Source organism: Ylistrum balloti, unplaced genomic scaffold, assembly GCF_031769215.1.
Source record: "Ylistrum balloti isolate Yb309-2 unplaced genomic scaffold, AGI_CSIRO_Ybal_v1 Utg369772, whole genome shotgun sequence".
Lineage (NCBI taxonomy): Eukaryota > Metazoa > Mollusca > Bivalvia > Pectinida > Pectinidae > Ylistrum > Ylistrum balloti.
Window position 1 is genome coordinate 3,621,844 of NW_026781965.1, and position 16,354 is coordinate 3,638,197.

The following is a 16,354-nucleotide window of genomic DNA, read 5'->3' on the forward strand; positions in this document are numbered from 1 at the left end:
TTTTATGTTCCCATTATGTAGTGATACATGCTAAGCGATCCTTCTGTTAGACTTTTTATTGTAAAGTATAAAGTCTATATTTACTATTTATCAACATATGGCTGTCAACTGATCTCTGTGTGAAATTACATGGATCTTAAGTGATCTCTGTTTGTAATAAACTTTAGTTAAATGATCTTTGTCTGACACCTGAGTTTGCGACCTATGGATTCATTGATTCATGCTTATAGTAATCTGGTTGGATGGTGTTCCATGTAGAAGGTGATTATGCCTTGATTCTGTCCTGGTCCCTATCTTTGGTGAAAGACGGTCAAAGCTGTTCATGTAAATGACATTGGCTGCCATTCAAGGTCACAGGTATTAAATGTGTTGAAATCTTTCAAATTGATGGACTTCTTTGTGAAGTAGTAATCCTGCGATAATACTATTTGACATCAGGGGGATTTACATGTTGGATCAATTAGTAATCCTACATAGATGGTAGTGTTAGAGTGATCAAACCAGTCAAGCTTCTCCTTGATATATTTATTCATTCATCAGCATCACTCTTATGGGTTGCCTAGAGCTGAATTCCCCTTGGTACAGCACAACAACATATATATATACATCCTACCTGTACTTGCTGCTCTACCCTGTAAGTATGTAGCATCCTCAACTAACAGCAGGATGTGTTTCTTACTGAACTTTAAACATTATTACATGGTACAGTGTTACAGCTTCAAGTAACCTATGAAATTAATACAACAGAATACATTCTCTAGTTTGTAATAAAGTCATTAAATCTATACTTAAGACACATATTTATATGTAACTTTAACTAATTTAAGTTTAGACTGTTTTACATTACAAATAACTGTGTATATCTTTCAGCTTACAGGTGAGTTTTTTAAATATAAAAACAGTGTCAAGATACAAAACATTTAGACTATAAAACAAAAACAACTACCCACTGGTATGTCAAGACAAGGCCAGCTAGGTCTCCATGGGGTGTCTCCCAGCTGACCAGGCCCTAGAGGAAGCTGACCCAGCATGGCACTTCCTAAATACTATATACACTGCAACTGTAGTATTTCATTATTTCATCAAATGTTATTGGATATGTTACTTTCTTTTACACAGGATGTGGAAGTGATGGGAGATAAAGATGATAGCCGCTCTCTACACATCAACATCCACAAGCCAGCTACCTCCCAGCACACACGTCCAATGTCCCTCTTGTCTGCACGTTTCCTCTTTGATGACCATATACGCTGTATGGCTGCGAAACAACGACTGTCCAAGGGGCGACTGAAGGCCCGCCAACTAAAGATGCACATGATAGAGAGGCTATTAGACATCCCCTCTGACAGCAGCTCCCGGTCACACACACCAGTGTCCAAGTCTAAAGCATATCCAGGTAAGGCTAGACACACTCCAGTGTCCAAGTCTAAAGCATATCCAGGTAAGGCTAAAGACACTCCAGTGTCCAAGTCTAAAGCATATCCAGGTAAGGCTAAAGACATCCCAGTGTCCAAGTCTAAAGCATATCCAGGTAAGGCTAAAGACACTCCAGTGTCCAAGTCTAAAGCATATCCAGGTAAGGCTAGACACACTCCAGTGTCCAAGTCTAAAGCATATCCAGGTAAGGCTAGAGACACCCCAGTGTCCAAGTCTAAAGCATATCCAGGTAAGGCTAGAGACACCCCAGTGTCCAAGTCTAAAGCATATCCAGGTAAGGTTAAGACACTCCAGTGTCCAAGTCTAAAGCATATCCAGGTAAGGCTAGACACACACACCAGTGTCCAAGTCTAAAGCATATCCAGGTAAGGCTAGACACACTCCAGTGTCCAAGTCTAAAGCATATCCAGGTAAGGCTAGAGACACTCCAGTGTCCAAGTCTAAAGCATATCCAGGTAAGGCTAAAGACACTCCAGTGTCCAAGTCTAAAGCATATCCAGGTAAGGCTAGAGACACTCCAGTGTCCAAGTCTAAAGCATATCCAGGTGAGGCTAGAGACACTCCAGTGTCCAAGTCTAAAGCATATCCAGGTAAGGCTAGAGACACCCCAGTGTCCAAGTCTAAAGCATATCCAGGTAAGGCTAAAGACACTCCAGTGTCCAAGTCTAAAGCATATCCAGGTAAGGCTAAAGACACTCCAGTGTCCAAGTCTAAAGCATATCCAGGTAAGGCTAAAGACACTCCAGTGTCCAAGTCTAAAGCATATCCAGGTAAGGCTAGACACACTCCTGGTCCAAGTCTAAAGCATATCCAATTAAAGGCAGATACTTTAATGTCACAGTCTAAAGCATATCCAGATGTCATATACTCTGATGTCCATGTTTATAGCATATAAGTTAATATTACACTTTGTAGTGTTCAAGGATATTCAGATTATGAGCATACACTTTGGTGTCCAAGTCTAAAGCATATCTCGGTAAGGTTACATTCTCCATTGTCCATGTCTTAAGCCTATCCAGGTAAGGTTACATTCTCCATTGTCCAATTCTAAAGCTTATCCAGGTAAGGTTACAATCTCCATTGTCCAAGTGAGAAGCATATCCAGGTAAGGTTACATTCATCATTATCAAAGTCTAAAGCCTATCCAGGTAAGGCTAAAGACACTCCAGTGTCCAAGTCTAAAGCATATCCAGGTAAGGCTAGACACACACACCAGTGTCCAAGTCTAAAGCATATCCAGGTAAGGCTAGACACACTCCAGTGTCCAAGTCTAAAGCATATCCAGGTAAGGCTAGAGACACCCCAGTGTCCAAGTCTAAAGCATATCCAGGTAAGGCTAAAGACACTCCAGTGTCCAAGTCTAAAGCATATCCAGGTAAGGCTAGACACACTCCAGTGTCCAAGTCTAAAGCATATCCAGGTAAGGCTAGACACACTCCAGTTTCCAAGTTTAAAGCATATCCAGGTAAGGCTAGAGACACTCCAGTGTCCAAGTCTAAAGCATATCCAGGTAAGGCTAGAGACACTCCAGTGTCCAAGTCTAAAGCATATCCAGGTAAGGCTAGAGACACTCCAGTGTCCAAGTCTAAAGCATATCCAGGTAAGGCTAGACACACTCCAGTGTCCAAGTCTAAAGCATATCCAGGTAAGGCTAGAGACACTCCAGTGTCCAAGTCTAAAGCATATCCAGGTAAGGCTAGAGACACTCCAGTGTCCAAGTCTAAAGCATATCCAGGTAAGGCTAGAGACACTCCAGTGTCCAAGTCTAAAGCATATCCAGGTAAGGCTAGACACACACCAGTGTCCAAGTCTAAAGCATATCCAGGTAGGGCTAGACACACTCCAGTGTCCAAGTCTAAAGCATATCCAGGTAAGGCTAGACACACTCCAGTGTCCAAGTCTAAAGCATATCCAGGTAAGGCTAGAGACACTCCAGTGTCCAAGTCTAAAGCATATCCAGGTAAGGCTAGAGACACTCCAGTGTCCAAGTCTAAAGCATATCCAGGTGAGGCTAGAGACACTCCAGTGTCCAAGTCTAAAGCATATCCAGGTGAGGCTAGAGACACCCCAGTGTCCAAGTCTAAAGCATATCCAGGTAAGGCTAAAGACACTCCAGTGTCCAAGTCTAAAGCATATCCAGGTAAGGCTAAAGACACTCCAGTGTCCAAGTCTAAAGCATATCCAGGTAAGGCTAAAGACACTCCAGTGTCCAAGTCTAAAGCATATCCAGGTAAGGCTAGACACACTCCTGGTCCAAGTCTAAAGCATATCCAATTAAAGGCAGATATTTTAATGTCACAGTCTAAAGCATATCCAGATAATGTCATATACTCTGATGTCCATGTTTATAGCATATAAGGTAATATTACACTTTGTAGTGTTCAAGGATATTCAGATTATGAGCATACACTTTGGTGTCCAAGTCTAAAGCATATCTCGGTAAGGTTACATTCTCCATTGTCCATGTCTTAAGCCTATCCAGGTAAGGTTACATTCTCCATTGTCCAATTCTAAAGCTTATCCAGGTAAGGTTACAATCTCCATTGTCCAAGTGAGAAGCATATCCAGGTAAGGTTACATTCATCATTATCAAAGTCTAAAGCCTATCCAGGTAAGGCTAAAGACACTCCAGTGTCCAAGTCTAAAATGTGTTCAGGTAAGGTCATACACTCCATTTTCCCATTTTAAAGCATATGCAGTTAAGGACAAAGTCCTGTGTATAAGGTTGAAGCATATCAAATTCATATCAATTTGTGCAAGTATGCATAGTATTTATACTTAATTTCACATGGCATTTATTTTTTACATGAATACGTAACGAGAGCAAATCACAAATTCCATTTTCTCATGATTATTTGTACCAATCTCTTGATGACATCCTTGTTGTTCTTGCTTTTACTTCCATGAATATATTTATGCCTTATGTCATCACGACCAAATGTGCTAGACATATATCACTGTTAAAGTCAAACAACTGGAGAACAATTCAAATGTACAGCTATAGGTCAGAGGTTGGAGGTCGAGCAAGTGTGCCACAATAGATGGAAATATCCAATGCTATATCCGTGTTGGAGAGGTGCTGAAATATTTACAATCACAGAGTTTATAACATGCAAAATATCTAGTTCAAAGTTTAATGTTCATGTGTCTTATAGCTTGTCATTCAGAATTCAAAGTCATTTCTAGATCAGCATTCATGAAATTACGTATTCATGAATATGTCTGCAGAGGTGAGTTCGCAACGTAAAGTCCCTGTAAAAAGTTATTAACAGTATGCAAATATTAGAAGGACATGAAATCTTACATTGTATAAAGGCAGTCTTGTTGATTTGGTAATGGTTTGATGTTTTTTTTTTTTCAGCCATCTATTGTTTCAATTATATTGAATTTCACCTTTCCGTTTTAGGTAGAGGTCATGCAGTGCGAGTAACCTCTGGTCATTCATCCAGTCCAACACCATCTGAAAGCTCGACTGGATCACAATCTTTAAGTAACCAGGCAGTTAATAAGTCTGGACATAGAGTACTGCCCAGTGTTCCCAGTGAGGCTGCTGACACAAAGATTAGCTCCAAGAAGCCTGCTCCCTCTGGTAAGGAGGACATTGAAGTTGCTGAGGAAGCCACAAGCTTTGCCTACCATTCCTTCAATCAGCAGACAGGTGGGGCCTCACCAAGTAGACATTCCCCCTCCCCGGTTGAATCACAAGACATACCTCTTGAGGACTTGTCAAGGAAGAAGAAGAGGCATTCAGCACGTAAAATGTCAGATTCCAAAATTATTACCCTTGCCTCTAATTCTCACAGCAGAAGTCACTCACACAGTCCAAAGAGACCAGAGGGAATCAAGCCAAGTCGAGGACGATCTACCTCCCTGGCCATTGAGGTTGAAAAACGTGACCGTAGCTCCACACCAGTCAGACGACCACACAGCAAAAGCAGTCCACCAGTTCATGTGTCATCAGGTCAGTCAAGATCTCGTGCTTCATCAACTTCATCTGATGAAGAAACATCCCGGCAAAAAGTGAAAGGTAAGGAAATAGCCCACCAGTCTCCCAAGACTCTGCGACCAGCTGAGGAACCAGCCCTGTCACTCCTTCCCCAGGGAGAAAATGCTGCATGCTTGCCTTTAAGTAGTGATGACTCGTTAAAGTTGATAGCTCCAGTAGAGATGGATCGTATCCGAAGTGTGAGTGATACCTCCAGCACCAGTAGTTCAACCAGTAAGATTGATTTAGTATCGCAGGATAAGAGCAAAGAAGACAAACAGGTAGGAAAACCACAATTTGCCTACAATATACCAAAGGGAGCTGAAGCAGAGGTGAGCAAGGCCAGCGTGGAACAGACCAGTATGGCTAGATCTGATAACCAGAATAAATCCACATCTGACCAGCTCACAAAATTGGCTCAGATAGTGCAAGAGCATTACAAGTTCTCAAATGATGATGGTGGTGGTGGACAACAAAAGACATCCCCATCTTCTTCTAGCTCACAAAGCACAGAAACAAGCGGAGTGTAATGCTGAAGAAAGAGTCACAGGCTTGAGTCTATAATTATGTGAAACAAAATTTTGCAATCCCTACATGAAAGGCAGAACTTTAAACTCTTGACTCAATGAAAAGGAGTGGAGGATGTGATTTGAATTTGGTCACTTGCCACGAGGATGTGAACTGGAGATGAGCTCTTGGGATCTGGTGTTCCTTTATATATGGACAGTTGTAATGTTGTGACAGGTATTATTAAGAATAGTTACATCCTAGGTGAAGATAACTTTGTTAGGTGATCTGACCCAACTGAGAGTAGTTTGCAATGATATATTACAGGGTATAAAACAGGTCTTTATTTTGTCTGTTGGGCTTTTTGTAGTTGATTTCATTTTGGGTAATGGTAGAGGTCAGTCAGATTTATTTTGTTTAACTGGAGGGGGTAAGTTAGGTTTACAATGTATAACCTGAGTGGGTCAGTCAGGTTTATAATGTGTAACTGGAGAGGTCAGTCAGGTTTATAATATATAACTAGAGGGGGTCAGTCAGGTTTATAATATATAACTAGAGGGGGTCAGTCAGGTTTATAATATATAACTAGAGGGGGTCAGTCAGGTTTATAATGAGTAACAGGAGGGTGTCAGTCAGGTTTGTAATGTACAACAGGAGGGTGTCAGTCAGGTTTATAATATGTAACTGGAGAGGTCAGTCAGGTTTATGATATATAACTAGAGGGGGTCAGTCAGGTTTGTAATGCACAAAAGGAGGGTGTCAGTCAGGTATGTAATGTACAACAGGAGGAGGGCAGTCAGGTTTGTAATGCACAACAGTATGGTGTCAGTCAGGTTTGTAATGTACAACAGGAGGGTGTCAGTCAGGTTTATAATATTTAACAGGAGGAGGGCAGTCAGGTTTGTAATGTATAACTGAAGGGAGGTCAGTTAGGTGTACAGTATATAATTTGAGGGGGTCAGTCAGGTTTATAATGTATAACTGGAGAGGTCATTCAGGGAGGGGAGGGGTCAGTCAGGTTTATTTGATGTAAAGTAGGGGAGGAGTCAGTCAGGTTTATTTGATGTAAAGTAGCATAAAAAGTAAGGTATTTTTAAGTAAAAAATGTATAATATTTCAATTGTACGTAGAATTTATTGACGTCACTACAGTGTATCTATATATATATATATATTCCCAGAATTCTTTACCTTATATAAGTGATTTATATTCAGTTCTAGTGTATTCCTACTGTAGGTTTCTTTACTACTATACCTACTGTAGGTTTCATTACTCGTATACCTACTGTAGGTTTCTTTACTACTATACCTACTGTAGGTTTCTTTACTCCTATACTTACTGTAGGTTTCATTACTTCTATACCTACTGAAGGTTTCTTTACTCCTATACCTACTGTAGGTTTCATTACTCCTATACCTACTGTAGGTTTCATTACTCCTACACCTACTGTAGGTTTCATTACTCCTATACCTACTGTAGGTTTCTTAACTCCTATACCTACTGTAGGTTTCATTACTCCTATACCTACTGTAGGTTTCATTACTCGTATACCTACTGAATGTTTCTTTACTCCTATACCTACTGAAGGTTTCTTTACTCCTATACCTACTGTAGGTTTCTTTACTACTATACCTACTGTAGGTTTCTTTACTCCTATACCTACTGTAGGTTTCTTAACTCCTATACCTACTGTAGGTTTCATTACTCCTATACCTACTGAAGGTTTCTTTACTCCTATATACCTACTGTAGGTTTCATTACTCCTATACCTACTGTAGGTTTCATTACTCCTATACCTACTGTAGGTTTCTTTACTCCTATACCTACTGTAGGTTTCATTACTCCTATACCTACTGAATGTTTCTTTACTACTATACCTACTGTAGGTTTCATTACTCCTATACTTACTGTAGGTTTCTTTACTCCTATACCTACTGTAGGTTTCTTTACTCCTATACCTACTGTAGGTTTCTTTACTCCTATACCTACTGAATGTTTCTTTACTCCTATACCTACTGTAGGTTTCATTACTCCTATACCTACTGTAGGTTTCTTTACTCCTATACCTACTGAATGTTTCTTTACTCCTATACCTACTGTAGGTTTCATTACTCCTATACCTACTGTAGGTTTCATTACTCCTATACCTACTGTAGGTTTCTTTACTCCTATACCTACTGAAGGTTTCTTTACTCCTATATACCTACTGTAGGTTTCATTACTCCTATACCTACTGTAGGTTTCATTACTCCTATACCTACTGAAGGTTTCATTACTCCTATACCTACTGTAGGTTTCTTTACTCCTATACCTACTGTAGGTTTCATTACTCCTATACCTACTGAATGTTTCTTTACTACTATACCTACTGTAGGTTTCATTACTCCTATACCTACTGTAGGTTTCTTTACTCCTATACCTACTGTAGGTTTCTTTACTCCTATACCTACTGTAGGTTTCTTTACTCCTATACCTACTGAATGTTTCTTTACTCCTATACCTACTGTAGGTTTCATTACTCCTATACCTACTGTAGGTTTCTTTTCTCCTATACCTACTGAATGTTTCTTTACTCCTATACCTACTGTAGGTTTCATTACTCCTATACCTACTGTAGGTTTCATTACTCCTATACCTACTGTAGGTTTCTTTACTCCTATACCTACTGAATGTTTCTTTACTCCTATACCTACTGTAGGTTTCATTACTCCTATACCCACTGTAGGTTTCTTTACTCCTATACCTACTGTAGGTTTCATTACTCCTATACCTACTGTAGGTTTCTTTACTCCTATACCTGCTTTAGGTTTCATCCATGTGATAAATATGACTGATATGTGTTGTGAGTTTATTCTCTAAGGTAACCCCCAAACAGCAGCTCACTTCTGATATTTGAGGAACAGTTAGTCAAATTCATTCATGTGTTAATGGATTTATTTAATGAACCATTGTTGACATTGAAATATTTACATTCCCCTAGTGTGATGATGAACTTGGTATATTCCTTGTGGTTCTCCTCACGTTGATGGATATACTCCACACATTGACTTGGCATACCCAATATGATACACCCTGGGTACTCCAACCTTGATGTGTGTACTCAACATGGTATCTTGTCATTATATCAAATCTGTGTGAAGAAAGGGCACAACTGGTTTTTTTGGCACTATGTGTTTAAACATAGTCTGTTTGTGAAAGATTCTTGCTAGGAATAAGTTCTAGTTTTCAGTGTGTAACAGCTTACAAGGATATTGTTAATCACAAATATTTCATAGGTCAGCAGGTGATATGCAGTATTCTTTTGATTTTTTTTTTTTTTTTCAATTTTGTTGCTGAAAGTCACAAATAGGAATCAGCTGTTATAATTTGATCATGCACAAATAGGTCGGAATGATATTGTCTAGAGAGATCACAGGTCATAGATGCTTTTAGTCAGATGTTTTATATGTCCATAAAATAAGTTTTGGAATTTGATTGGATATATTATTTTAATGTAAAATATTGATGACTAATATGTTTTGGTGTTTTGGACTTGACAGTTGAACTGTTTTTATTATTCATAAAAAAAGTAAAATGACCGTTTGATGTTTTATCCCTGTAAAACAGAGCCAGTCTGTTAATTCTGGTCAGGGAATAATCATGTTTGTTGCATGTGAAGCAGTATTGTGATAGTTGACCCATATGTGCAATATGTTAATAAAGATATTGAGTGTATGGATCTTCACATTATTTTTCAATAAAAATTTAAATAGTGACACCAAGGTAACACTGTGATGTCACTATCAATCTTTCCAATGAGGAGTGACACCAACATTTTGTTTTTTGTTGTTGGTTTTTTTTTGTTTTTTTTTTTCAATGTCCAAGAAGTCTTGATTTTTGATTAATAGTTTCATATTCAATGATCTGTAAAGGAGGGGCATAGTGTTTGAGATGAACATGAAAGTTACCTGAAAATCTTCCAGCTGAGTCCTCTCTGTAGAAGCTGCAAAACTGGTGAGTGATCTCCAATGACCTAGCAGCACTCTGTTACTGGGTCATGAACTACAGGATTAGTATAAGTGTTATGAAAGGAGTTCACCAACCCAGGAACCTGCTTAATTGTAAGTGTATAAATATTCAGACGTAAGTTGTCTGCCTGGAAGCAGAGATACATATGACAATCAACGTAAAAAACCATTAAGGGCTCCGGGACTCTGGTCATGTAGACAATTATGATTCTAACCTTAAACTGTTTATTCTTGGGCAGTTAGTTGTATGTCAAATAAGCATCGGGTTTGCTCCATTAATTTAAGGTATTTCAGAAGAGTAAGCTGTTACATGCGTCTTACTCTATGGCGTAGGCAAGGGGGGCAACTGCCCCCTCCCCCTTCCAATTGTCCCATAGGTGACTTTTGTGAAACGTGTAAATCCGTTGAATTTTTTATGGCGGGAGGGGGTGTTGCAGGAAATGGAGCCAAAATTTTCAAAATTTTCTTGGGAAGGGCCCCCAGACCCCTCGCCAAAGCTTCGCGACTTACGGCTTCGCCGGCGTCGCCAGATTTTTGCCCGCCCGCTTATAAAGGATTTCATATATATTTATATATTCATATATTTATAAGTGAGGATTGAAAACATGGCGTAAGTTAGTCCTCTATCTAACAAAACACGTTCCGTGTCCTTATAAACGCGTCAGGGAAACTGCATAAGGGTTCTTGGTTTTGTATGTAAATATGCCGAGGTACGATGTTGATCGTCTGTCTATGAAACATTGTCAGCTCCTATTTTCTTATACCGTGTGAAGAACTACATTTTAAAGTATAAATGTTGATGTTCATTAAGAAAATGAGTATCTACTTTCCGATATTTGCTTGTCCAAGAATTTGTTTTGTGGTTTGTTTTTTTTTTTAATTTTTGCTGCGGGTACGTCAAAGATGACAGAAAGTCTTGACGGTGAATTTAGAGTGTACATTCTTGTGTGCCCGTTAAACAAAGACATATTCATTTCAAGCATCATGACAGGAATCGAACCCCCGCAACAGTAGTCGAATCCATTAGCGCCGTAACAGGGATCGAGCCACGACAGAGCCAAAAAAAAGGTTAAATTGTTGGAGTGTAATATAATGTACATTATCAGCATTACTCTTGCTGTTAAAGACATATTAATCTCGTTATAACGGGTCTTTTTTGTTTGTCCATGAATGTCAATATATATACTCGAGTTTAGAAGGTCACTGACATGGTTCTTTGATATTAGTTTCCGTTCGGATGCAACCGATTAAAACTGAACGGTAATTCTGACAGTATTTGTTCCTGGTTGTGTGGCCAACTGACCAATAATTTGGCCTTTAAATATAAGCCATGCGTGACACTCGTGGAAGAGTTGGAACGATGTCAATATTGTAAGCTTTGTTACTGGTATGACTGATTCTATATATAATACTAGGTATTTCGATCTGTACACTGTTGACTGTATATAGGCGACAGTTTGGTACGAAGACATATATAAATGAAATCTATCCACACTTTTTATATTCTGTACCGTACTATCGTATTACATTCATCTTTGGCCCAGTAAAACGTGTGCATACAATCAAAAATACAACGGAAGACATCAGAGCTGTCGGCAGAGTAGGAGACATCTGCGATGCAATTCATATTGTATTACTAGAAAAAGTGCAACTAGGAGCAACCAGAATAGTCACGGGGCTGCCCACGTGCACAAAAACATCATTTTTGTATCGTGAAACCGGTTGGCTACCACTTACTAAAAGACGAGAAGCCCGGAAAATTTCTTTTTTTATAGTATAGTAAACAATTTTGCAACTAATTTTTTTCTGAGATTTATTGCCAGTGGACATTGGAAATCTAGCTCCAAACAATTTACGAAACGCACACTTACCGAGATAACAACACTTTTGTCTTCAATTGTCGCAAAATCCATTCCTTCTACAGCAAAACTTTGGAATTATTTAGTTAACAACATTAGATACTTTCCTTCTATAAATTCTTTTAAGGCTAATCTTCAAAAAAAATAATTTCCACTAATGGTAATCTAAGCAAACAATTAACAAACTGTTGAGCTAGAAAACTAAATAGCATTCATTTTCGTCTTAGAAATCGAGCGATCATTCTTAATTATGATTTTTTTATAGCAAATCTCTGAGAAAGTCTGCTGAGTGTCGGTGTGCAGCAAGTCTGCTGAGTGTCAGTGTGCAGCAAGTCTGCTGAGTGTCAATGTGGAGAATTAGCATGGTAAGACGGGGATGTAAATGTTGACATACTCTGTAAAGGTGATGCCAATATCTAACTAAATAAGGACAACATGAAGATTGTAAATAATATATATATATATATATATATATATATATATATATATATATATATATATGGAGAGGTCACTTGTAAGTTGGTAAAATTTACTGACCAAACCTTTTGATACTCTATTATGATTATAAAATATGTTTGGTTGAATATGTCTTCACAAAATTTAAGCAAAACTTAATTGGGACAACATGAACAGGACTTCAAAATCGCGCGGGTTGCACGCTCACCCGTCTGCCGACTGTTACGGTCGATTTTAGGCAGTGATTATTTTTATATTAAGTTAATTAGCCCTTCGAGCTATAGCAAAGACCAACAGTGAATTAATAACCTCATCTAGTTTTTTTTAAGGACGAAGACGACAGATGTTTATTTTCATGGTGGGTTTTTGTTGTTGTTTTCTTATCTTTCATCCTTTATAATCAACTGCTGTGGTTCAAACAATTAGTATTTTTTTCAGTTGATCAGTATCATTATTTGTAACCCTAACTTTAAATACAATGTAACATTTTCGATGTATCGATGGTAGTGGCAGTGTAAGTAAAGGGAATGTATAAGGTGTACGGAAATAACATTTAAAAATGGTCCTAACTTTTGTAAGTTTTATTGGCTGAATAGCTCATTAATAAATGTTAAAAGGAAATATTTCATATAATAATTGTTCATTGATTAATGGTACGTGAACAGTGTTATTTCTATCGCCTGATGTTTAGTGTTACCTATATTTTCCTGTCTTTATAATGTTCCGTTAAGCCTATTGACCCCGAACCTCCGAGAATAATTGTATAATGGCAACCCTTTCAGGATTTCCTTTGCGGGTATGAACAGTTGTGTATATATATACACATACAGTTGTAGTGATTCATATGTACCTAATCTTTACACTGTGTATGTGTCATGTGCTTTCTTGTTCAGTCAATCCTTAATATCCTATCCCATTTGTTTTTTTTAAAGATATCGGCTCCCGCATCACCCGAAATCAGAAATATCAGGTTATACCAAATAAGGAAGTTATTTCAACTTTCAGTATAAATACATCAAGTCTACCTGAATCAGACTAATCTACGTTATCGTATCGTTGTGTTATCGCGGTCAATCAAGCAAAGTGGGCAACACGTCATCACAGGGTGCTCACACCGTATTACTAAAGCTTGACGTTATTAATAAGTACAAATATACTATCCGAAATGATACGTAATGTGGTTTAGGTTTCCACGAATTGGTTTTGTGATACCGCTAGGAAGTTAATGTCCTGTTCTCTGATTGGTCAAATTTAAATAACCGTGATCAATACAGAATAAAACTGAATAAAATCTCTCGGTCTAAAAAAAAATGAAAGAAAGAATACAGATTGGCCATTTATCAGTGATTTTTTTTAAAGTGGAACCTTCATGTCTGCTCTCAGTAATCCGTATACTTCTTTTAGACAAATTTATTTTTAGAACAAAAGTGTGTCTAGAAATTTTGTTGAAACTCGACAAAATATTCAAGTACGATTTACAAGTGTAATATTTTGTCCAGCGGCATATACGTGTAACAGCAACAGATGTTAAATCAGCTTTCTCATAAAACTGTTCTGATGGGAACTACTCGGTAATTTTCACGAAAACTACTAGTACAGACCAATACACAAGGAAGATGTGATTGTCCTTTCAAATTTTATTAAACAATATCTGAACAAGATAAAGTACTAATGTATACTCAAATGCACTTCAGTGACTTAATAAAATACATGTCGTATACTCAAATGCACTTCAGTGACTTAATAAAATACATGTAACTCCAGTAAGTGTCGTGAGGGACGATTTGGCAATTTGATTAACTATTAGCACCATACTAAATTCAAATCTACCGTCAAAAGATGGCGACTCCATCCAAGATCATTCACTATACATCACTGAACACTTAGGCGAATCCATGGTAGTTTTGACAAAATCTGCCAATATTTTCATGTATTTGATATTACAACACACTAATGTCACAGTTTGCAAGAATCTCTTGTTACCGTGTTCAAAGTTACATATCTCTTCAAAATAAAAACTAACTGACTAGGAGCGAGATCAACACACTCACAAAGGTTATGAAATGGCAGTACACGGGGTGTTGGTGCCACATTAAGTAACACACGAAGGAACACCGATTGTCCAGGGAGTCCTGAGGTAGAAACACAATAAATAGTAAATTATTAAATTAAAATTTTGTCTCGGTAGCAATCCGCATCACTTCATGTCAATCAACGCCTCCAATTTTGTCAATTCATTTCAATATCCATATTTTTCACACGGTAAAATGCATAGGTTCTTTCTGTAACCATGCGGACGACTTCGAACCATATTCTGCCTCATAATTACGTCACTGCAACCATTTCCTATCAGAACCAGACGAACCACGGTCTATCCATCATGTAACCATGGGAACTTTTCATTATCCCATTCGTAGTCATGATAACCACTTCATGGTAGGTACATTATCTGCCTATGGTAATATGATCACTGTTCCGTGTCCTTCCACTAGGGCTGTCAGTTCAGATATGGATAACTCTTTAAATATTTACGTAAATCTTTTGGTAGCATGACCAGTTTGTCTATCTGGCCGTTATGCGAGGAGTAGTCCTGTTCGACACTGCTTGGTATATTTCGGTTGATTATTTGTCGACAGAGGTGTTGTAGTGAAGATACACTGTTTATGCGAGGTTTAGTTAGCAACACTGGCATATCTTTCTTTCCAGAACTTTCCAAAAACCTATTGACATTTTTACGCTTTGTGTCACCCTTACTCGTCCTTACGTAATAATCAACAAGGGCCACCGTGGAGTCAAATTTTGGCAACAACTTTTTTAATTTTTCTAGACAGTCTAACTGAAATTTTCCTTTGGTGTAAGTTATGCGAATACTGGTAGCCCCTTTGGGAGTTTGAATACTAAGAGAATAGAGAAATCTCGGGTCTACACTATCGCGCAGCAGAAATGTCCCCACATCGCTTCTTCGTAACATATCTTTGGCCATCTCACTAGTGGTGTTGGAATAGTACCAGCCACACCCACATATATTGTTCATGTTTTCAGTCTGGACACGGAAATCCTGTTCACAATAGTATACAACCCTCTCCGGACGAACATTGGCCGTTGTATCTTCACATTGTTTCGAAGAGTCCTTCGCTTTGTCTAACAACCATGGACGATGCGATGGAGGGGGGACTGAGTCACCGGCCATAACTACTTTTACACTGTGATCACTGTCGAGCTGAAAGCCCATCGGACTCATGAATAAGTCTTTTAAGTTGTTTACCTTTCCCTGACCACCTTCTTAAATCTTCTTTCTCTCGATAGCAGCTTACACACACGCCTATATACTCCTGACACGTCCTATTCCATGAAAGAATGTTAACGGATTTCGTGTACCACACTGCTTTATACTGGTGACCTACATTCTCGGAAATACCTTACACAAGTGATATCAGCAGATACCGAGAATACAGTAGGTGATTCCCCGACAATCTATTATTAGCTTCACACGACACGCTACTCTTCTTTACTTCAGCGGAAACAAGAAATTTAGTTTCTTAAGGTTTCACATCATGTAACACAAATAACGACCACTTTCGTTTCCCGTGTTTTAATATTGGAATTAGATTTTCTGCTTTTGAAAAATTCATTTTTGATTATCATGAATACTTAAACATGACAAACCAGTTTCGCTTTCCGTTTTAGAAATACGGTAACTAATTATTAGCATATTACAGTCTCTGCGTGCTTCTAGAAATGTTGATGTTAAACAGAAATTATTTTAGACTTAAGAACACATGTTATATATACATATATATATGTACATAGATATATAACAATTATAATTTTAATAACAATAATAACATTGCTAATGAGAGGCACATATTAATTTAATTTTAAAGGTTTCTATTTCTATAAATATAGTAATGATACCAATATCGTGATGTATTCACGAGTGTTTGCATTGAAACAGTTATCCAAAATAGAATTACCAGAAACGCATTCACCCTTTGGAACAGCCAGTCCGCTATTGATGGCGAGAAGTATCGAATGTTTTAAATAATTCTTAGAAAGTTTAACTGTCAGTTAAAATACCTGAAATATGAAGCGGATGTATCGAT

General features: G+C 38.1%; 2 protein-coding genes across 2 annotated transcripts in view; one reads left to right on the forward strand and one right to left on the reverse strand.

Annotated features, from left to right (window-relative positions):
- The window catches only part of LOC132543887 (protein CLEC16A-like), a 67,989-nt gene extending 58,348 nt beyond the window's left edge, over positions 1-9,641 (forward strand). The window contains exons 22-23 of the mRNA XM_060207425.1: positions 1,120-1,396; positions 4,844-9,641. Of these exons, the coding sequence (XP_060063408.1) occupies positions 1,120-1,396; positions 4,844-5,952 (1,386 nt within the window). The 3' untranslated portion in view covers positions 5,953-9,641. The remainder of the gene's footprint in view (positions 1-1,119; positions 1,397-4,843) is intronic.
- Positions 9,642-13,969: 4,328 nt separating this feature from the next.
- LOC132543923 (suppressor of cytokine signaling 2-like) lies at positions 13,970-15,550 on the reverse strand. Its single transcript, XM_060207477.1, has one exon. It carries the CDS (start codon positions 15,490-15,492, stop codon positions 14,749-14,751), a length of 744 nt encoding a protein of 247 aa, XP_060063460.1. The 5' UTR covers positions 15,493-15,550; the 3' UTR covers positions 13,970-14,748.
- Between the last annotated feature and the right edge of the window lie 804 nt (positions 15,551-16,354).